General features: G+C 48.7%; 1 protein-coding gene across 1 annotated transcript; it reads left to right on the top strand.

Annotated features, from left to right (window-relative positions):
* Window positions 1–3571: 3571 nt before the first annotated feature.
* Window positions 3572–21303, top strand: PAX6 (paired box 6). Its single transcript, XM_068555953.1, is given in 13 exon segments — window positions 3572–3601; window positions 3963–4023; window positions 7615–7775; window positions 7777–7821; window positions 8532–8573; window positions 8668–8883; window positions 9630–9795; window positions 15692–15850; window positions 16326–16408; window positions 16641–16791; window positions 16891–17006; window positions 19691–19841; window positions 20533–21303. Coding segments are annotated over 12 exon segments (1386 nt in total). The 5' UTR covers window positions 3572–3601; window positions 3963–4013; the 3' UTR covers window positions 20619–21303.
* Window positions 21304–22361: the final 1058 nt, after the last annotated feature.

Below are 22361 nucleotides of genomic sequence, written 5' to 3'. Positions count from 1 at the left end.
TGCCGCAGGCCCGGGAACGGCTGCAGAGACTGGTCGCCGCCGGCCGCTTTGTCCAGCCGCGGGCCCAGCGATCGCGCAGAGGGCCGCGCGCCGAGGGAGCGCCGAAGGAGCCGGCTCGCCGCGCCGCCGCCCGCCCTCCGGCTTTGTGCGGCGCTCTCCCGGGCACCGAGGAATCCGCTGGCGCTCGAGCGCCCAGGGCCACCGCGCCCGCCGCCAGCCCGAGCAGTCAGTCGGCACGGCAACCCCACGCCGGATGCGGAGAGAAAAGAGCGAGGGAGCGGGAACCGGGAAGGAAGCTGCCAGGCCGAGGCGGTCGAACGCGCGCTCCGAGGGAGCTCCGAGCCGAGCAGGAGGATTGTCAGCTTCCATCAGGACCCCAGGCTCTGGCCCCCAACTTGAGCGCAGAGCTCGGAACTTGAAAACTCTCTGCTCCCCAGGCTTCCCCCAACCTTCGCCCTCGCCCTCCGCAAGCTGGGGTCCTCCCTGTCCTCCGGCCCCCAGCGCTCGGTGGGTATTTTTCCTCGTCTTCCTCTGACAAAGCTGCACCCGGTGTTGCCATTTCAAGAAGTTTCGAGGTGGAAAGGTGGATTTTTTTTTTTTTAATTCAAAGCTCCTGAATTTTTTCCTTTGTGAGGCCTTTAAGAAAATCAATATGAAAGCATTGGCTTTCCCCTTCGTCTGATCACGTCCTCTCCCAGCTAATTAGTCTGAGTAATTTGAGAGCTTTTCGATTCTAAGACCCCAGGAGGAAAAGTGTCTTTTCAAAGTTCATAAAGTTGTTGCCTCTTTCCTTGTGCAGATTTTCTCAGTCTCCCTGCACCATAATAGCCCTGAATTTTAGCAAGTGTAATTGGGGGGATATGGAGTTGAATTTCAAGTGGAAATGCTTTCTTTTTTGAGTGCTAAAACCCGGCCCTCCAGTCATGAGTGATTTCTAGAAAGTTTAAAAACAAAGTGAACGGTGGTTTCTTTTTTCACATATGATCCGAAGCTCCCTGAGCCATATTGGACGTTTAACTCGAACTTGGGAAGATTTGAAGAGGGGAGTGGGAGCAGAAAATGAGATGAAAAGCAAAGAGCTTGAAAGCCTGGCGAGTTTACGGAGGAGAAATAATAGTTGTTGCCGTTGACATTACATTTTTTATAGCCGGTGACCTTTGCAAATGTCTGAAGGCAATTTGATTAGTCGTTATCTTATTTGGCCCTAGAGAGTAAAACTTTGTCATCTTAATTGGTAATTACTCTCTGGCTGGGGGCCGGGGGGGGGGGGGCGCCGAAAGTGAGCTCTCCCCTTCACCCTAGCTAAGAAGTTTGGAGATGAATTTTGAGAATTAAGTAATTAAAACAACAACAGCATTAAAAGCTGAGGTTGGATCAGGGATAGGGAGGCAGTGGCTCAGTGGCCTAGTGGACCAAGGCAGGGCGACTCTGAGGTGTTTGGAGACTCTTTCCTTTCCAGAGTGGGTCTCTGACCCAGCTGGGGCCATAGGAAGCCCTGGGCTGAGCTGGGGGGCCTTTGGCTGCGGCTGAGGTGGAGGGAGTTTAGCCTCTCCGCAGGCGACTGCTTCCGGGTGTCGGATGCCCTGCTTCCCGGGTTGCTTTTGCACTAAGTGTTAACGATTACTTAAGTAATGAGATAGCTTCTTAGTTGAGAGGGGGGTGGGAAAGGAGCAGAACCGGGATTTGAAATGCTTCCACCTTCCCAGCTGCTTGGAAAATTAATCGGCTAGGCCTCTCTGGAATCAGCTAGTGATTTTTTAAAAATGGCTTCAAGAATGTACCGGCTGGGCTGGGGGCATTCGGTTGTGGTTGAGTACAGTGTGGGTTACAGTATGGGTTTAGGAAGTTTTACCCTTCTGGGGGAATTGCAGTCCACCTCTCCCCACCAGCTACTACGTGCAGTTTCAGAATCCCACTTTGGGGAGGCGGGGGTGGGGGGGGAGTTGGGCATTCTGTGCAAAGTTGGGTTTTCTGCCTGTCCTTGGCTTGACTTGGTCTTGGGGACTGAGAAACAGGAGGAAGGCTTTGGGAGCCAACCCAGATAAGGGTAACTAGGTAGCCCTCTGTCTTCGCCAATATTTACCAAGCTGCTTTGGGAAGCTGGGGGAAAGTCCTCCTCTTAAGTTTATTTTTATGGATTTAAGCTGCCTCCCAGGTAGTTAATAAATTAGACCATGAATGGCCTTTAAGAGAAAAAAATGTGTTTCTTGGGATTCTTTGCTTGCAGGCAGGCAAAATTAATAATCATAATAGGCAAAACAAGAAAAAAAAACTTTTAGTTTTGTTTTTAAACAGGGAAAATGATGCTGTGACTATTTAATGATTTTACTTTTTTTTTTTTTTTTGCAAACCTTTTGAATGGGTTCTTTATTGTAACTCTCTCTTCCCAATTGAGCTCCCCACGGTGCCGTTGTATCTTTTTACAGCCCCTAACAACTCACACCAGTAACACAATTACCTCCAGATATTTATAACAAGAAATTACTTTTCTATTCCAACCCCCCCCCCCAAGAACCTTCTTCTTAAGGGAAGGCAGGGAGGGAGGTGATGGAGGAGGTGGTAACCTTGGGGGACAGCACTGGGTCAGGAATTACAAAGCAAGAAGTGTCCCTCTGCTCCCTTTGTGAGTTGGTGGGTTGTTGGTACCTTTGGTTGGAAGCTGTGTTGCTGGTTAGGGAGACTCGGTTTTGCTCTTTGGATTTGGGGAGAGCTGGAGAATAGAAGCCATTGTTCACTCTCTGTAGGCTTTGTCGACCACGCTCACCCCCTCCTGTTCATACTTTTTAAAGCAGTGAGGCGAGGTAGACAGCGTGTGTCACAGTACAGTAAAAGGGGGGAAGATCTAAACACCAAAAGAGAAGTTAATCACAATAAGTGACGTTTGGGGGGAAAAAGTTAGGCTTGCCACTTTCAAAGTCCCAGAAAGGCTGAGAAGTGAGTAGAGAGGGGGTCTGACTGGGAAGCTTTGAGGGGGAGAGTGAAGGATAAAGGGGTAACCAAAGAGTTGGGTTCTTGGGGCCTTGGGGCAACTGCGGTGGTGAAATTCTTGAAGGAAGGAGTAATGGCTCCGAAGCCCTCCCAGTAGGCCCCAGCCTGCACCCTCAGGCACCCTGAAGTTCCAAGGTCCCCTTTCCCTCACATCTAAACTTCAGGTATAAGTCCTCTCCCCCTCCCCCTGCCCCCCCTCCAGCTCTTGGCCTCTACTCCTAACCCTGCTGTTTCTCTTGTTCTCTCCTCTTCCTTTCCCTGGTTCTTGATATTTTTGCAAAATGGGGCCCCAACTTGTCAGATTCTTTCTCCAAATCTCCCAAGCCAGGCCAGGGCAGCCACTAGCAAAACGTGGGGACTTCTGCAGGATAGGCTGCTGCAAATGTGGGTGTAACTCTGGGATTTAGGGTTTTATGGCAGTTTGAGACCTAGATGCATTTTTTTTTTCTTTCTGAGAGTGTGGATCAGAGAGCCCATGGGCCTACGCTTTTGAGCCACAGTTTGACATACCTTTCTCTCCTTCTGGTTTGTCTTAGGGCGAAGACTTTAACTAGGGGTGTGCAGATGTGTGAGACCTTTTATTGTGAGAGTGGACAGACATCCCAGATTTCAGGCAAGTTCTACGTTGGCTGCTTTGGGTTCCAAAACCTGAAAGAGTCAGAATGCTCGTTCATTGTTGTTCAGATGGAAGAAAAAATTCAAAATCAGGTCATCGATTCTCCTGATTAAAGGGTTAACTACTAAGAGATTTGGGGGGAACAGATAGGGAGTATTGGTGTATTTGTAGCCCAAAGGGTAGATTTTGCATGCACAGGAGGGCAGAGCTGGATGACCCTCCCATCGCCGCAACCGACTGAGTGGATCATTTCCTTAAAGAGGGGGCTTTCTCCTGTCCTGGCTCCAGGACGTCCTCTGCAGGGAGGTAGGCCTACCTGGTGCTGGCCCAGGATTAATGCCTATATTCTTGCTAACAGAGCCCCATATTCGAGCCCCGTGGGATACCGCGGCCCCAAGCCTGCGCCAGCATGCAGAACAGTAAGTGCCTCTGGTCTTTTTGGATTTCGGGCTGGGGAGGCGCGGACCCGAGCGCGGGTCGGGGGAGGGTGTGGAGCCTCACGGAGTCCACGCTGGCCAGACCGCGGGCGCGAGGCCGAGGGACCCGAGGCAGCTGCGCCCCTCTCCTAGCCCGGCAACCCTAGAGGGGAGGGCGTTTGCTCTGTTCTCCCTCCTGGAAGAACAGGGGCTGGGCCCCTCAGAACAGCCCGCAAGAGTTTGCGAAGCTGCGGTAGAGAAACCCCATCCCCCCCAAATCCTGTAACTTACACCCCCTCCCCGCCCCTGCCCGGGCTCTGACCCCAGAGAGGGGGGCTGGGCTGAGCAGGGCGGGGCGGAGGCTTCCAGTCGCAGCGCGAGAAGGAGGCCCCTTGGGTTTAGCGAAGACTGAATGTCCCCGCCGTCCGGGCGGGGTGGGGGCTCTCCTCCCCTCCCCCAGTCACTCTAAGGGCAGCTCCTCCCCTCCCCACCCAGGCTAGGGACCTGGAAGGCCAGCGGAGCGGGGCACCCAGGCCTGCGGTGGGGTGGAGGTGGTACACTGGCCCCATGGGACTGTTACAGGGCGCCGGCGAGAGCAGGTTTACTGGGTCTGGGAAGAGAGTGGGGATGGAGCCCAGGAGTTGGAGAAGCCCTGCCCCGATAGCTGCTGTGTGTGTCCTGGTCATTCCGGCCTGCTGTGCCTTTGATTCCCAGGCTCTTGCGCTTCCCATCCTCCCTCTGCCTAGGCCCTTTGGGCCCCCAGCCCACTTTCCTGCTCGGTCCGTGAGTGCTGGTGTGTGGCAGGACGAATCTGGAGACCGGGCCTGGGAGCGTGGAGGCCCAGCGAAACTAGGCCAGGGTTGAGGTGCGGAGTCTGGACGCGGTTTAAGGGCGGCTCAGCTGTATGGAGTGCCCGAAGGCCTAAGCCTTCTAGAAACCTTCCCTTGCCGAACTGCAGACTGAGGAGGGTCCCTAGCGCCTGATCCATCTGTCCTGGAGCCGCTAGTCGTCCGCTGGTGCTTCCGCGGCTGGTGGGCGTAAAGCGCAGGAGAGGGCGCAAAGGTGGCGAGCTTTAAGGCGGATTAGTTGTGCAGAAACCTGCCAGGCCCTGGGACTTGGCCTGGTAGGAACCCTCCTTGGCGAGGCTTAGGCTTCTGTCCACCCTTCCTGGCTGCTGGGTTCTCCCCCTACAGCACAGGGTCCCCAGCCGCAGGCTCTCGGGAGGGCCGGCCCCCGGCGCGCCCGGCGCTGTGGGTTTGCCGCTGCGGCCTGGCTGGCGGGCCCCGAGGGGCGCGCGGGGTCGCGGGCCGGCCTGCAGGGCTTTGTGCCGCTCGCTCCCGGGTGTGCGCGAGGCGCAGAGCATCCAAATTGACACCATATGTTTTCCTATTAGATGCTTCGCGGTCGAATTCTAGGCGCATAATCATCGCCACTGGGCGAGAGCGCCAGCCGTCCCTAGGGAAGGGACACAATGATTGAGGCTTAACCTCTGAAGGGGAACTTATAGCTGCGCTTCCTCGCTGCCATTTCGATGCTGGCAGAGGCGACCTGGCCCTGGGCGAGCACCCGCCGGCGGTCGTTGTGGAAGTGGCGGGCAGGTTGTTTTTTGCAATGCGGGGAGAAGGAGGGAGGTCTAGGGTTAGGCGGCCTCACACGCCTTGGCATTCCTAGATTGGGAACTGCTCAGGCAGCGCGTGAAGTTTAGAAAGTCTTTCTCTGGGGCAGCCTTTCTTTTTCCGGGAAGGCTCCCTTTGCCCAAAGGGGAGGGTCCGTATCTGGAGCAGTAGAAGCTCTTTCGAGGCAAAGGAAGGCAATAAAGGGAATTTAGGAGAAAACGGAAGCGCGATCTAGGCCTTGCTCTGTTGGAGAAGCGGTGTCCCCGCGATGTCCCTGCTCACGCTGGGCCCGGGCCGGAGCCTAGATACCCCAAACGCCTGTCACTTCTCATCGAGTTGAGGCTCCAGCACCCCCCTCAGTGAGGGCCCCCCCCCCGCCCCAAGCCTTCGGCTACCCTGAAAACGCGGCTCCCCTCGAAGGGGAAGCGAGTGCAGTTCAATCTCGTCTGAGTGATCTACAAATAGGGACGGAAAGGGTCGTTTTATCACGGTCCCGTTTGTCGTGACGATGCAATTTCCCGGAGCGGAGACTGTCACAAAGTGACAAGGCTGCCACAAGCGCCCCGACTGATCTTTTCAATTAGCCTTCCATGCATGATCCGGAGCGACTTCCGCCTATTTCCAGAAATTAAGCTCAAACTTGACGTGCAGCTAGTTTTATTTTAAAGACAAATGTCAGAGAGGCTCATCATATTTTCCCCCCTCTTCTATATTTGGAGCTTATTTATTGCTAAGAAGCTCAGCTTTCTGGAGTCAATTTATCAGAGGCTCCAAGGAGAAGAGAGGAGAGGAGAGCTGAGCGGGGAGCCACATCTTCTCCTGGAAGGGCTGCTCTCTAGAGTCGGGGCTGCAGGTTGGAGATTTTTAAGGAAGTGGGAATTGGCAATTGGCTTTATTTGTGTGCCTGTGGTTTCTGGGGAGGGGGCTACAGAGGTGCTGACTCCCTATTCTCTATGATTAGACAATGGGGTGAGGTTGTGAGATAACCAGATAAAGGAGGGATGGGGGACACTGTGGTGTGGTCTCTTCCTTTTCTTTTCACTTTTTGATTTTTGCTAATATCTGTCCTTGGCTGTGGGGAGGGCCGAGTTTAGCAGCGGAAGTAAAGCGGAGCTGTGGCCGGCGCGAACAGACTCCCAGATCTCCGCCCCACTGCAGCAGCCAGACTACTTTGTGGTTGGAGCCGATCTGGGGCTCAGAGGCTTGAGGAAGCCTTCAGTGGAGGTGCTGAAACCCAGGTTGTGATTCACTAGCCACAGATTTGCTGTTCTGGTTCTTCTCTACTCCCTCCCCTTTTCTTCTCCTATTTTTTTTTTTTTTTTTTTTAAATCCCGGTGCTTGTGTGTTGTCTTCACCAGAGTTTGGAGTGTGACAACAAACGTTTCTGGACTCTAGTGTCTTAGGGAGCACTGGAGAGCTATAGGATTTGCTATCACAGTTCTAACAATGCAGAGACCTTGGAGATTCAGTGTGGGTTCTGTAGGACTCGTGGTTTTTCTTGACACTCAGAGGGGATCTTTGGGAGGATATTTTTTGAGCTAATGATTTGCACCTTGCGGGTTCAGAGACTGGCTGGGGTGTTTATGGATGGCAGCGGTGGGCTGGGGGCTCTGCTGGAGTGAAGGCGGCAGTGAGGTGTGTGTGCTCTTGCTTGTCAGTGTGTGTCTGCATGGTGCTTCTGCAGTCTGGTGGGCAGGAGCTCGGCTGTGTTTGGGCTGGGCTGCCCGATGCCAGGAATGGCTGCGAGGTCCTGTTGTCATTTTTGATCGATAGCAGGGACCTGATAGCTGAGGTTGGCCAGGGTTGGCAGGGAGCTGAGGATGCATTGTGGTTGTCTTTTCTTTCTTCTTTCTTCTTCCTTTTCTTCTCCTCCTTCTTCCTCCTTCTTTTCTTCCTCCTCCTCCTCCTCCCTCCTCTTTCTCTTTACTCTTCTTCCTCTCCTCTCCGCTCTGCTCTGCTCTCCTCTCCCTTTCCTCAGGTCACAGCGGAGTGAATCAGCTCGGTGGTGTCTTTGTCAACGGGCGGCCACTGCCGGACTCCACCCGGCAGAAGATCGTAGAGCTAGCTCACAGCGGGGCCCGGCCGTGCGACATTTCCCGAATTCTGCAGGTGATCCTCCCGGCGCCGCCCCACTCGCCGCCCCCCGCGGCCCTCCACTCTCAACGCCCTCTCTTCATTTCTTACTGTAAAGGCTGCTAATTATGGACCCACCTACCCTCACCCCCACTCCAGTCCCCACCCCACTCCCATGCCTTCTGCTTTCCCCTTTCCTTCCACCATCCTTCCCGATCTCTTCCAACCTGGGTCAGTCACATAAGACAATTCATCTGCTTAAGAAAAAAATTGGGTGTGAATTTTAAAAAAAAAAGTTCTTTTTTCATTTGGCAAAAACATTCATTGTGGTAACAGTTTATGAACTATAATAAAATGAGTTCTATAAATCCACATAATCTCATTGCCCTCTCCCTCATTCCATGCTTACCTCAGAGTTTGAGATATTTGTTTGATTTCTTCATATTTATGAAAAATATATATATTGATTTTAAAAGACAAATGCTATTTACCTCCCTCCCTAACTCACATTTACTCAATTGGGCATATTTTTAAAGGAAAAATAACTAAAAATTCAGTTTCTATTTCCCCTTCACTCATTACAACATAACACCACTTTAAGCAAGGTCAGCACAAAACAATCTGACTTCGTTTTGATGCATCTTCAAGCAGCATTTATTTACAAAAACAGTTTTTAAAACTTTTAAATTAGTTTTTTTTTTAGTTCAAACTGTTTGAAAGTATCATCCTATTTGTAGTTTTTAGGGCTACAAATGTAATTTTAAGAAAAAAGCTCTCTACAGTAAGTTCTCATACCATTGAAGGTATATTTTTGTGTTATAGACCCATGCAGATGCAAAAGTCCAAGTGCTGGACAATCAAAACGTAAGCTTGTCATTGTTTAATGCATACTTAAACAATTTTATTTTTGTCTTGAAATTATTAATAATGTGGTTTTCTGTCCACTTCCCCTATGCAGGTGTCCAACGGATGTGTGAGTAAAATTCTGGGCAGGTATTACGAGACTGGCTCCATCAGACCCAGGGCAATCGGTGGTAGTAAACCGAGAGTAGCGACTCCAGAAGTTGTAAGCAAAATAGCCCAGTATAAGCGGGAGTGCCCGTCCATCTTTGCTTGGGAAATCCGAGACAGATTACTGTCCGAGGGGGTCTGTACCAACGATAACATACCAAGTGTAAGTTCACTGAGAACATTCCCTCTCCCTGCCCTAAGCGCCACACTCTTCCCTCTTTACCATCACTTTCTTTACCTCCCCCTACTCTTCTCCCTGCCAGTGTCTTTCTCTCTTTCTCTCCTCCGTGCTCCACATTTGTCTCCTCTGTACCTGGGGGTCATGAGAGGAGCACCCTGACCTTTTTTTTGACCTTCTGGAAAATGGAAGTCAAGTGTGGGGGGTTATGCACCTCACTTGCATGCGGCAGAGTAGAGAGCGGAGGCACCTGGAGAAAGGCACTGGAATCTAGAAGGAAAATGCAAATGAAAACCAGATTCGAGCTTCCGCCAAATCTACCTGTTTGAACCTTCTTTCAGGCATCAAACATCCATTTCTGCCCTAATATAAAACAAATAAAAGTGAAAGAAAGCTCTAGGCCAAGTCTCAATATTTTGGGGGGGAAGTCTTTAACAACAAAAAGGCAGGCATGTGAGTTAGGTCACCACAGGCACTGCGCAACAGTGAAGGACCCCTCCCTAGTCTTCCAACTCTCTACACAACTGAGTTTCTATGCCCAAGGTGATGGCTGTCATTCTTTCCATGATGTCTCTGCAAATCCACCCACTGTCCTAGGATGGCTGGGAATTTTTTTTTTTTAATGTATTAAGCGTCATTCTTTAAGTGGTGGGTGCGCTGAGATGGGGACTTAGGGCAACTGTGTCTTCAGGAGACTCTACCATTTGGTTTGATCTTGATTTGATTTGCAGGTGTCATCAATAAACAGAGTTCTTCGCAACCTGGCTAGCGAAAAGCAACAGATGGGTGCAGACGGCATGTATGATAAACTAAGGATGTTGAACGGGCAGACCGGAAGCTGGGGCACCCGCCCGGGTTGGTATCCGGGGACATCGGTGCCAGGGCAACCTACTCAAGGTAAAAACCCAAACACGCATCCTCAAATTCTCCATATGTGCAGCCCCTTGCTCATCCTCTTCTCCAACTTTTTCCCTCTCTGGGCTTTTGTGCTTAGAGAATGTAGTGGAGAAACTCTTCAAAGGCTTGGGACATATCGACTCGCGCTGTATCTAGGTGGTGTTTGTTGAACTATCTGGTTGGCCTGGGAATTCGAGGGTTGTGTATGTTAGGTAGTATGACTGTGGCTGGTGTGTGTGTGTGTGTGTGTGTGTGTGTGTGTGCATGTGCGCTCGAGTGTGTGTTATGGGCAGGAGTATGTGCGTGTGTGTATGAGCTAGCTGCGTGGTGCCCTATTCAAATGTGCCATTAAAATGCACGGAGAGCCCCCTTGCTGTAGAAGTGTGACAAGTTAACACACTGACAGACTGCAAGATAAACATAATTGTATCGTTTTGCTTCTTGCCGTAATTGACAAATTATGTGACTATGAGTAGGGTGTATATGAGAGGGTGAGCAGTGAGATGCAGGGCCAAGTTGAGGATGGGGCATTGGAAGTGGTGGTTTTCCCAACTAAACAACCCTACCCTCTCTGCTCTGACCCCTTCCATCCCTTGGGTCCCCAGTTCTCACTCTTTGTGGGTGGCGACTGCGTGGAAGGGTGGGGTGAGGATACTGTGAACCAGACTTTGGTGTGCCGTGAGCGACTCTGGGGCTGGGAGGAAAGATAGGATCTGGACCGTCCTTGGATCTGTGAGAAGGGATGGAGGAAGAGGAGCAGATGGGGGTGGGGTCTGGTCTGTTGGCTCTCCCCCTCCCCTACACACACCAGAGGTAGCTTGGTCAAGAATAGGAAACAGTTTACTCCGAAGATTAATCGGTATTTGTTGTCCTCGTGACAAGGAGATAATATGCGGGATAATGGGACGTGGCGTCTCACTCCCCGGAGCACGACGAAGCCTGGGGGCTCCCGGCCTGGGAGGCGGCGAGGGGAAGCTGGCTGGGCTGCCCCTGCATCCGTGCGCTCTCGGACCCGCTCTGGGTGCCCCGCGCCTCCACCGAGCCGGGCTAGAGAAGGGAAAATCGGTAACAGTATGCGAAATATCTGGTACAAAGGATGCTTCTGTCACTCGCAAGAATTTGTTATGGGAACAATCCTGTCGCTCTGTAATTGCTCATTAGAGAACGTTTTGTTTCTCATTAAGGCGACATGAATAAGCGTCTAGTTGAAGGAGACAGCTGTAGAAATGTTCCACAAGAGACCTCTGGACACGATTCGGCACCAATTGCCAATTAGACATGTCAGTTTTAAGAGCAGAAAACAATATAGGACGGACACTGGGAAGATAGGGAGCAAAGCGCTGGCTCGGTGTTTCCCAGCGCGGCCGCTCGGCCGGCCGAGGCCTCCCGACGCGCAGGGCCCCGGCTCCCCCGGGCGACCCGCCCGCCCGCTCCCTCGCCGGATCGGGCCGAACCGCGGCCTCCCGGGGCGCGAGGCCGCACCCGAGGAGGCGCTGCCTCCGCCCTGACCGCAGGCCCCGGCCCCCTCCGGCTTCTGGGGAGGACGACGGAGTGACCACCATACCCTCACCTGACCCTTGAAACCGTAGGCTTCCCACGTGCGCACACCGGGCACACCCGAGTGACGCGCTCCCGTTGTCTGCCCCGGCCCCCCGCAATCTGTGGTCCCGGTGACCCCACCCCGCCGAATCTGGCCGGCGGGTCCAGAGGTCTCGGGGCGGGCGTGGGACACAGTGGCCGGGCCTGGGAGGGCTGAGCCCTGGGCGCGAGGGCTCACGTTTGCTCGGGGCCTGGAGCAAGGACACCCCCTCCTCCTCCCCGGAGCCCGGACCGGACCGCAGCCGAGGGCAGCAGCTTTGCCCGCCCCTCTGCTGCCACCAGAGGCGGCGCCCGATTGGGGCGGCTTTTCTTCGCGGGGAGCGCGAGGGCGGGAAGCGAGAGCCTAACCGCAAGGACCTGGTGGTGAGCGTTGGGGCGGGAGGTGGCGCTAGTTCAGGAGCTTTGAACTTTCAGGCGCCGAGTTGCCAGAGCATTCTGGCTCAACAACTGCCAGTTCCCCCTTCACGCCACAGAAAACCCACGCCAGTGCCTGGTCCCCACGGCGTGGGGTGGACGGTCGCGCCAGGTGAGCGCAGAGTCCCGGGCGTGGGGACCACTGGGCGCCGGCGGCCGCGGCTGACGCACCGGGAATCCTCGGTTCTCTCGGCCGCTAAGAAGGTCCCCCTCCCTCCCTCGCCCCCTTTGCCGGCCCAGGAAGCCGGTTTGCGGTTTTAAAGAGCCCATTACTCCGAAAGCATAAGGCGAGGTTAGGTCTCAGAGGGAGACAAATCTGGTTTCCATCTGATCAACGCCATGCGGCGGTGAATAAAATTGTGCCGACTTGGGCTGACAACAACAAGAGACAGCTCTATCCAGCCCCGATCCTCCAGCGCTTTGGTGGTTTTAGGGATCACAGAGACACTTTTTCTTATCTCCTCCCGCTCCCCCCACCAGCCCCGTAATACCCAGGCCCTCTATAGGATTTAGTCAGTCTCTTTTTCAACAGATGCTACAATGTTTTGATCCGCGCTCCAGAGCTGAAAAGGTGCCGCAACCGAGTTGCTATCTTTTCTTGCTTGTTTTCCGCATCACTGATTAAGACACTAAGAAACTAAGGAATGATTTTATTTCCCAGCGTCTTTTTTTTTCTTTCTTTCTCTCCTCTCCTTCTTCCAGGAAACAAATCCTATCCCGAGCGTCAGATGGTCCTGGGGCTGGGATAATGGGAGGCGCTTTCACTCGCCTTCTCGCGGATTAGGCTGGAAGGTGGACGGCGCCCATTGAAGGCCCCTTCTTTGCGCTCGGAGGGGGCGCCTTTTAAAGAAGATATCTTAATTGTCTGCCACTTAGGTTTATCATGTGGGGAATTTGAGATCCAACTTCTAGTTCTATTTTGCTAAAAGCTTTAAGAGTGGAAGGTAAATCCACTAAAGAGAAAAAGGGGGGCACCCAGTCTAAGAGTGACCTCTCCGGCACTGCGTGGCTGCGAACAGTTGCTATTTTTAGAGGAGCAAACAAACTTGCGATGGAGCGCGCTCGCTCTTCAGGGTCTTGGAGGGATCCTGCAGCCACGGGTTTCTCCTGACCCGCCTCTAATTCCACGGCTGGTTTTTTTTTCCTCCTCAAAGAGGTTCAAAATCGAGCTCTTCTCATCCTCGTTGACTTTCCTCCTCTTAAATGTCAGTTCAAGTCAGCGTTGCGCCTCCGTTGCTGAGAGAGAGAGGGAGACAGAGAGAGGGAGAGAGAGAGAGAGAGGGGGGGGGTGGGGGGGAGGAAGAAAGGGAGAGGGAGAGCGTGCGCAAATGTCCATGTTTTAAAATTAGGAAAACGTCAGCGAAGCAAACGGGAGCAGAGAATGCTATCTGCGGGGGTCTTCTGAGGCAGACCCGGGTAGCTTTGTTTGGCGAGATCGAATGTGCCAGAAAAAGGACTGGGGTGGGGCCTCCTAGAAGGCGTGAGTGACCACCCCCGCGAGATGGGATTGTGTTCTCAGCGCCCCCTTCCCTAAACCTCTGATGATCGCAGGTTTTTGTTTGTGCTTTCCCAAAGCAATAACTGATGGGTCTTTCTAGTTGGCCCAAAAAGTCTATTTCTAAAGTCTTCCTCATTGACCGAATCCGAAAATAAAAGGGGCTCTTCATTTCATTCCCTGAAAAACACTTTGAAAAGTCACCCGGAAACTCGGGGCAGTAAATTAGCACAGACACTGGTGCCGGCACACGTGAGTGAGCGGCTCTCCCTCAGCTAAGTAGCCCTCCCCGACCCCCCAGCTTTCTGATGTAGCACAAGACGACCCAAAGCAGAGCCACGGCCCATTTACTAATAGTCTCTCTCTCCCTCATCTCCCTTTTTCTCTTTCTCTCCCCGTCTCTTTCGACCCTCTTGTCTCTTTTTCCTCTCAGCACTCTTTTCTGTCCTTCTTATACCTTTCTGGCCTCTGTCTCTTAGGAGCCCTCTTTCTTCCTCCACCTTTCCATGCCCCTCCTCTCTCCTACTTCCCCAAACCCCTCCACCAGGCCTCCGCCCCCTCCTCTCCTGTCTCCCTCCCCCGTGGTCTCCATCCTCCCTGCCTCCCCGGCTCACTCCCCCCCACGCCCCGGACCTAATCCACCGGCCCTGCGTCCCCCCCCCCCCCCCACCCCCTGCCCTGGCCTCCCATCCACCCTCCAACCCCCAGCTAAGCGCCCTAAATAGCATGGAGGCGCCTGCTCTTGGGACAGTGATTAATGATAGCAGAGCAGAGGGGTTAACACACTTCACTGAAAAGTCTGTTGACTGGGCTTCTTGTAACACAATGTGGCCCGCTGCACGCCTCAAGAGAATCCTTTTGTTGTCCGCACTCATTGTGGCCTCAAAATTCTGCCCACGAAAGTTTGCCAACGCTCCTGCCCCGGGAGTTTAATAGTTTCCCTTACTCGCGGGGCATTGTGCGGCGCTGAAAAGCAGGCCCTCGCTATTCAAGTGTTGGTGGTCATCTCAATAGATCTCCAAGGGCCCATATGGTGGCCAGTACTGATGAATCCGCCTGTTTAAATGGGGGAGAAAGTTGGGGTTTTAAAACATTTCAAAGTTCCTGAAAAGATCCCACTAGATCCTGTCACAATTCCCTGAACTCTTTGAAGGCACTGCCTATTGTCTCCTGGTTATAAATGATATTCCTGGCCAAGTCTATTCCCACCAAGGAGCCCCTAGAGGCCCCTCCCCCACAGGCCAAGTTTCTAGGACAGGGGGTGGGGGCAGCCCCTGTAGTATCCCTTGGGGGCCTCAGGACCCAAGACCAAGGACCCAGCCAGCAGGCAGTGGCCCTGGAGGCCCAGCCAAGGCTGAGTCCTTCCCTTGCCAGGCCGTGGCTTCTCCAGCAAGGCGCACGAGGAGACAGCTAGCCTAAGTGCACATCTTGCCCTCCAAGCAGCAAAGGAAAACAATAAAACTTTCCCCTGTTTAATGATAGAAATTACATTAAAAGTGGTGGAAATGCCCTAATTAAAAATGTACCACTTAAATGATATGCCAAGGATTCAGCTGCAGCATAGCATGTTTAGCTAGTTAGTGAACTCTCTACTATTTCTTTTTTAAAATTACACGTTAAAAATTTAAAAGAAATCTTACTTTTCTCTGGTGCAACACATTACAAAGAATGGACAGTCCTTTTATCTAAATATAAAATTCCATTTTCAGCAATTATAGCCTGTTCTTGGTGATGATATAATTACAGCTGTGCTCGTAATAGGTGTCAAGGCAAAGCGCACTCATACAATAGTTGAATAAAACTGCAGAACAATGCGAGCACTTCTAAATTCACAACCTTTAAAATGAAATTGACTGTGCAGAATTCAAATAAAAACTAGATAAATATTTTTTTAAAGATTACAAGCTTGGTTTGGTTTCTTAATAGCATTTTCTACAAACCTATCAACGTCTAATTGATTAGATAGGAATTACTGATTATAGATCAGCTGAAATCTTGAACATCACTCTTCTATTTTCCCAACACAGCCATAGGTAAATAAATTCTGTAAGGAAAGGGAACTGAGCGAGGCATTTGGAGGGTCAAGTTTAGTTATAAAAGATCATTTTAATTGGAAGCTTCAGCACTCGTTTTGTCATTCAAAGAAATGCCATTCCAAAAGTATCTAAATTGTACAGTCTTGTCTTGATAAAAACAGAAAGAAAATGGTGGTCAGGTAACATATGTCACTAATGTCTTTTATTAAAAGAAGGCTGACAGTTACCTTGGGAATGTTTTGGTGAGACTTTCAGATGAGATTGTTTTTGGAGTTTATGGCTGTATGATGCCGCTTTTGGAGACTCCAAGTCATTCCAAATTTCTCTTACTGTCCTATTCTTTTTGTTCCAGATGGCTGCCAGCAACAAGAAGGAGGGGGAGAGAATACCAACTCCATCAGTTCCAATGGAGAAGATTCAGATGAGGCCCAAATGCGACTTCAGCTGAAGCGGAAGCTGCAAAGAAATAGAACATCCTTTACCCAAGAGCAAATTGAGGCCCTGGAGAAAGGTGATGGAGTTTTTCAAAGTAGAGAAGCAGTAAATCAAAGTAAATGCCACATCTTCAGTACAAAGAGCTAAATTTAGCCAAGGCCCTTGCACAGAGGCCTGAAAAGGTTTCTTTTTTCTTTCTGTCCTTTTTTTTTTCCTTTTCCTGGGCATCTTTTCAGTGTGTGTGTGTATTTTCTTTCTTCTTTTCATGTACCAGTGATTCACAGATGAAAAGTCTGACTTCTCATGAAGAAAAAATGATGATTTGGCTAATTCAGGCCACAGAAGAATGAATGTCATTTCAAAGAGAATAGAACTTGGTTCTGATGGGATAGTTCTTCCAAGTACAATCAATCTAGTAGTAGTAGCATTTTAAAGGGAATTGGTTGGAGGTGATAGAAGTCGGGAGGTGGAAACCAGATTGATCCAGGGTTTGGTTGACACATTTTGTATAGTTCTGGCACAACACAGAAAAATGCAACTTACTCTTTCAGAGTTTGAGAGAACCCATTATCCAGATGTGTTTGCCCGAGAAAGACTAGCGGCCAAAATAGATCTACCTGAAGCGAGAATACAGGTACCCAGGGACTGTGTGTTCATGTTTTGTGATTCATACCATTTGCCTTTTCTAGAGACACAGGTGCTTCTAAGGAGCACCATTTGTTTGTATAAACAGTAACAGATTCAGTTTGCTAAATGCTTTGCCTCCACTCGCCTCTCGGGGCTGGGGGAGGAGGACAGTGGATGAGTCTGGGATGGGGTGGAGCTGGGAGCAGGCTCAGGGCTAACCTGTTCCATCTGATTTCCAGGTCTGGTTTTCTAATCGAAGGGCCAAATGGAGAAGAGAAGAAAAGCTGAGGAATCAGAGAAGACAGGCCAGCAACACACCTAGTCATATTCCGATCAGCAGTAGTTTCAGCACCAGTGTCTACCAACCAATCCCACAACCCACCACGCCTGGTAATTTGAAACATTAATACTACTAACAAATGTGTTTCAACCTGTTTGCCCTTGGCTCTGACTCTCACAATGACTGTCTGTTGTGTCCTCTCCCTGCAGTTTCCTCCTTCACGTCTGGCTCCATGTTGGGCCGAACAGACACAGCCCTCACAAACACATACAGTGCTTTGCCGCCCATGCCCACCTTCACCATGGCAAATAACCTGCCTATGCAAGTAAGTGAGGCTGGCGGCTGCCTGCTTAACGGGTCCCTGGGAGAAGAAGTGAGGAATGGGTTGGGGCCTGCAGACCTCACTGTCCCTGTGTGTACCCTTGGGAGCCTTTCTCAGTATAGCGATTGGCTTGATCAGTCAAGTCTGAGATGAAAACAGTCAATCGAGTCTTTTAGTTGATTGATTAATTGATTCATGCCTTTAATAAAATAAAAACCTGATGTGCCGTCAAGTTAATTTTTGCTCATAGGGAATGTTGGTTTGATAATGTTGGGTGAGAATGGGGCATGTTTTGGGGACCAGAAACTTGTACCAGAAAATGAAAATAATGTTGGCAAGTTATTACATAGTAAGAGGTTAGTATATATAACACTTGGGTTTATATTCATGTGTTCATATTAATAAGTGTATAGTCTTTATGTGCACTGTGGTTGTTATTTAGGATGTTTCTGATAAACTAGTGAGGACGAAAACAAAGGACCAGAATTGGGATTCATATTTGCATAGTGCGATACGCTTAACATGGAGGAAAGCTAGTTTTCTTTCTGTATCTTAGAATAAAAAAAAGGAATAGAAGGCATTTGCTAGAAATTTAGTGTGTCTTTGCTGTGAATGATGTGATGGGGTTGTGGCATTCCCAGCTGCCTGGAAAGGCTGATGCTATTCACTTGGTATAACAACCTGCTCCTACTCTCAGTTCCGTCCCAAATATTTATCAGCCCCTACGTGTGCTGGGCCCTGTACTAGGTTAACCCTTTATGATGGAAGTTGTCTAAGGCAGGTGGGGTGTACTAGAACTTTGGAACTAGAGGGATTCTTGATGGGGAAAAATAATTGGTCTTCTGGTGGGCCTTCTGCAGTGACTTCCCCAGGACTCCTGTCCTATTTGTGCAGCAATTAGAGATGCCAGATAGTGTGAGATTGGCCAGCATGAGCCCCTGATGGAAACAAATTTGGGGTTGCACAGATCGTTTATTCTCCACTGAACATCTTCTGCTGGATTTTTCTAACCCAAATCACACCAAAATAAGTGTTTCCCAGTCTTAAGACTAATACAGGAGCAGCTAGATAAGCAACTTCAGAGGAATTATTCACACGTCTATTTTTATTGCATCTGGATATTACTGGCTGCATCTGGATATTACTGGCCATAGAGCAATTAATGTAAATTAAGGGATTAACAGCCCATTAGTTGTGGTTGCTACAACTGCCTTGGAATTTTCTAGAAGTCGAAGTTGCCTGGAGGAAGTCATTTTGGGAATTAGAAGAAAATGCAAGCTGAAATTCTGGCAGGGCCCTGAAGGCCTGCTTGCCTCTTTGAACCCGACGTTAGCAGTCATCCTCAGACTTTAATAAGGCCACAGAGTCTTGTTCAGTTTTGTAAACTGTAGCAACATCTAGGTTTCTATGAAGACAAAAAAATGTGTATATGAGAAAACAATTAGAAACAATGAAATAGATGCTGCTATTCTGTTAGAGTTGTTTCCACTTAGACTGGTGTGGGTCAATTTATTTCAAATGCTGACTTTTAAAAATTATACAACTTATAATATCATTCAAACCAATATATATATATATATATATATATATATATATATATTCATAAAGCATAAAGAAAATTAAAATATCAACAATTCTACTATTCAGAGAAAATTACTCTTTGAATTTTGGAGGTGGGGGGGTGAGGGCTGGCCTGTCTGTCCATCAGTTTATCCTGTTGACCAAAATCTTCAACCATTTTACAAAGGGTGGGTGTCCTCCTCTGAACCTTCTCTAATGTATCACCCTCTCTGAGGATGTGGATCTTGGAATGTTAAACATTTCTATAGTTTGCAGATCAGAGCAGTACTATCATCTCCCCTGTTCCTGACAATATGCTTCTATTAATTCATCTCAAGCCTGCTGCCCCAGCATAGCCCCATGAGAGCTCATGAGGTGTTTTGTCTCAGCCTTGTGTATTTACTTAGTCAGGATAAAGGTTTATCTTTTCAATGCCATGATTCTAAACACTTCGAGGGTAGCAACACAATTTTGTGGATAAAACCTAATCTCAGTTTTGTTGTCTGTAAGAAAGTCACAGCTAATTCTCCAGATGGGGCTAGGTATTTACTGACACTTCTGACTACTTTAACCTGAGATCATCACTGATCTGCCTCTTCAAGAATCTTTAAATCCGCAAGTCCAACCATGAAAGGCTTTCAAGGTCCCTAAACCAAACTTTACAGAGAGTTCCTGCCACTGTCCTCTGCCTCACAGCTTGAGATACAGGGTTTGAGGCGTGGAGGTGTTGCTGGATTCTCAAATGGATTGAATTTGCGAGACAGAGGGTGTGTCTTTATGGAAGTCCTCATGTTATAGTTTCTCTAAAGGTGCCAGCAGAGGTCCAAGATGAAAATGGACAAAAATCCTATTAATATTATGGATAGTGCCAACTGTCTAGCTGGACAATGGTCTGAATTTTTGGTACTTCAAAAAGTTTGGTGTGTAGGCAACTTTACTCCAGCAGTGGACAATGGAAGGACTGGTTGGAAGCCCGATCTTAGTGTTACCACGTGGAATTCCGGCGCTTTACTTGCGGGTGTCTAACGATCAGACTTGCTGGCAGAGTTCCTGCGGGGGGAGGGAGCTGGGGGTGTGGCTATGCAAAGTGTCTCTCAGTAACCACAAGTTCACCTTTCTCCTCCCAGCCCCCAGTCCCCAGCCAGACCTCCGCGTACTCCTGCATGCTGCCCACCAGCCCTTCGGTGAACGGGCGGAGTTACGACACCTACACCCCCCCACATATGCAGACACACATGAACAGTCAGCCAATGGGCACCTCGGGCACCACTTCCACAGGTGAGCCGCTGCTCTCCGCAGGCTGCACAGAGGTGGCCTTTGCAGCTTCTTTTGCCAGGTGATCTCCCTTCACTCAAAGTTTACTTAAAAAGAACCTCCTGGCCTTGTGTGATGGTGTATTTAACTCTCTGTTGCTCGCTTCCTTGGGGAAGACTGATTAAAAGGGGAATTCAGTCAAGCTAGTTAGTAACTTGATGCCATACTGACAAAAAAAGAAGTTGTTTTTCCTGAATTTGATTGCAGAAGCTGTATATGAAGGCAAGGCCTGAAAATGTAACTTTTCTAAGGAGAAATTATTATATTAGCCAAAGTTTAACAGTGAAGGCCCCCTGAGTTTATTGGAAGACTTCTCACTTCCCTCCTAGTTCCTCCATGCCTTTCATTGCAACTGAAGAAGTACTACTCTGGTTTTCCAGGATGGTTTTATTGCTAAAGTTCCAAACATACAAACAAATGGAGTTTTTTTGGGGGGGAGCATGGGGGGCTTTGGGATTCAGTAGATGTGTGTAAACATGCTTTCTGGTTTCTGAAGGTGCTACTTTTGTTTATAGGACTTGAAAAGTTTTTTCTTTTTTAGATTCAGTTAAATGTTAGAAAGTACTAGAGATTTTATTTTAACCTATAAATTCGTACTCCATGCCTGTCTCTCGAAGGGAATATCTACATGGCTATTTCTTTCATCCACTTCTAGGACTCATTTCCCCTGGTGTGTCAGTTCCAGTTCAAGTTCCTGGAAGTGAACCTGATATGTCTCAATATTGGCCAAGACTACAGTAAAAAAAACAAACAATCAAAAAACAAACAAACAAAAGGAAAGGATATATTGTGTTAATTCAGTCAATGACTATGTGGACACAGCAGTTGGACATTCAGGAAGGAAAGAAAAATGGCTGTTAGAAGCACTTCAGTTCTGCAATTGTGTCCTGTGTTGAACCACTGGGGAATGGACTTGAAACAAGGACCTTTGTATACAGAAGGCACGATATCAGTTGGAACAAATCTTCATTTTGGTATCCAAACTTTTATTCATTTTGGTGTATTATTTGTAAATGGGCATTTGTATGTTATAATGAAAAAAAGAACAACGTAGACTGGATGGATGTTTGATCTCTGTTGGTCATGAAGTTGTTTTAAAAAAAAAGGAAATCATGATCAACAAGCTTTGCCACGAATTTGAGTTTTATCAAGATATATCGAATACTTCTACCCATCTGTTCATAGTTTATGGACTGATGTTCCACGTTTGTATCATTCCTTTGCATATAATTAAACCTGGAACAACATGCACTAGATTTATGTAAGAAATATCTGTTGGTTTTCCAAAGGTTGTTAACAGATGAAGTTTATGTGCAAAAAAAGGGTAAGATATAAATTCAAGGAAGAAAAAAGTTGATAGCTAAAAGGTAGAGTGTGTCTTCGATATAATCCAATTTGTTTTATGTCAAAATGTAAGTATTTGTCTTCCCTAGAAATCCTCAGAATGATTTCTATAATAAAGTTAATTTCATTTATATTTGACAAGAATACTCTATAGATGTTTTATACACATTTTCCTGCAATCATAAGTTTCTTCTTTGGCCAGCAAAAGTTAATTGTTCTTAGATGTAGTTGTATTACTGTTCACAGTCCAATCATTTTGTGCATCTAGAATTCATTCCTAATCAATTAAAAGTGCTTGCAAGAGTTTTAAACTTAAGTGTTTTGAAGTTGTTCACAACTACATATCAAAATTAACCATTGTTGATTGTAAAAACCATGCCAAAGCCTTTGTATTTCCTTTATTATACTATTTTCTTTTTAACCTTATAGTGTGGTGTTACAAATTTTGTTTCCTTGTTAGATTAACATTCTAAACGAATGGTTACTTTCATACATACTCTATTTTAAATCCCGATGATCCTTAAAGAAATAATTCTTATAGGTGTCATAAATCGCAAACGTGTTGTTAGAAAGAAATTCCACTTAAAGCTGTGTGTAGACCTGTGCCCATTGATACCCAGAGTACATATACAAAATGGTAGCATCTCCCAGTTAGCTGTTTAATTCAAAAGCTCAAAGTCGAGAAATAATTTTAAAATGCAACAACCTATTAACTAGGAATTGTCTTTTGATTCAGGGCTGGCATTTTCAATCTGGGCAGATTTCCATTGTCAGCCTGTCTCAACAGCGATTTCACTGAACTATATTCAAGAGTAGGTTTCTTATACAAGACTCCCTGAAAGCTGTTGCCTTTCTCAAATAGGCCCTCTCCCTTTTCTGTCTCCCTCCCCTTTGCACAGGGGGCATCACTTCCCATTGAACCACTACAGCTGTTCCCATTTGAATCTCGCTTTCTGTGCGGCTGTGGATGGGTGGAGGCTGGAGGGGGGATGTTGCATGTCAAGGAATAATGAGCACAGACACATCAACAGACAACAACAAAGCAGACTGTGACTGGCCGGTGGGAGTTAAAGGCCTTCAGTCATTGGCAGCTTAAGCCAAACATTCCCAAATCTATGAAGCAGGGCCCATTGTTGGTCA

The sequence above is a fragment of the Eschrichtius robustus genome, chromosome 11, assembly GCF_028021215.1.
Source record: "Eschrichtius robustus isolate mEscRob2 chromosome 11, mEscRob2.pri, whole genome shotgun sequence".
Classification (NCBI taxonomy): domain Eukaryota; kingdom Metazoa; phylum Chordata; class Mammalia; order Artiodactyla; family Eschrichtiidae; genus Eschrichtius; species Eschrichtius robustus.
Note: the sequence above shows the minus strand (reverse complement) of the source record. Positions and strands in the feature narration are given on the sequence as shown.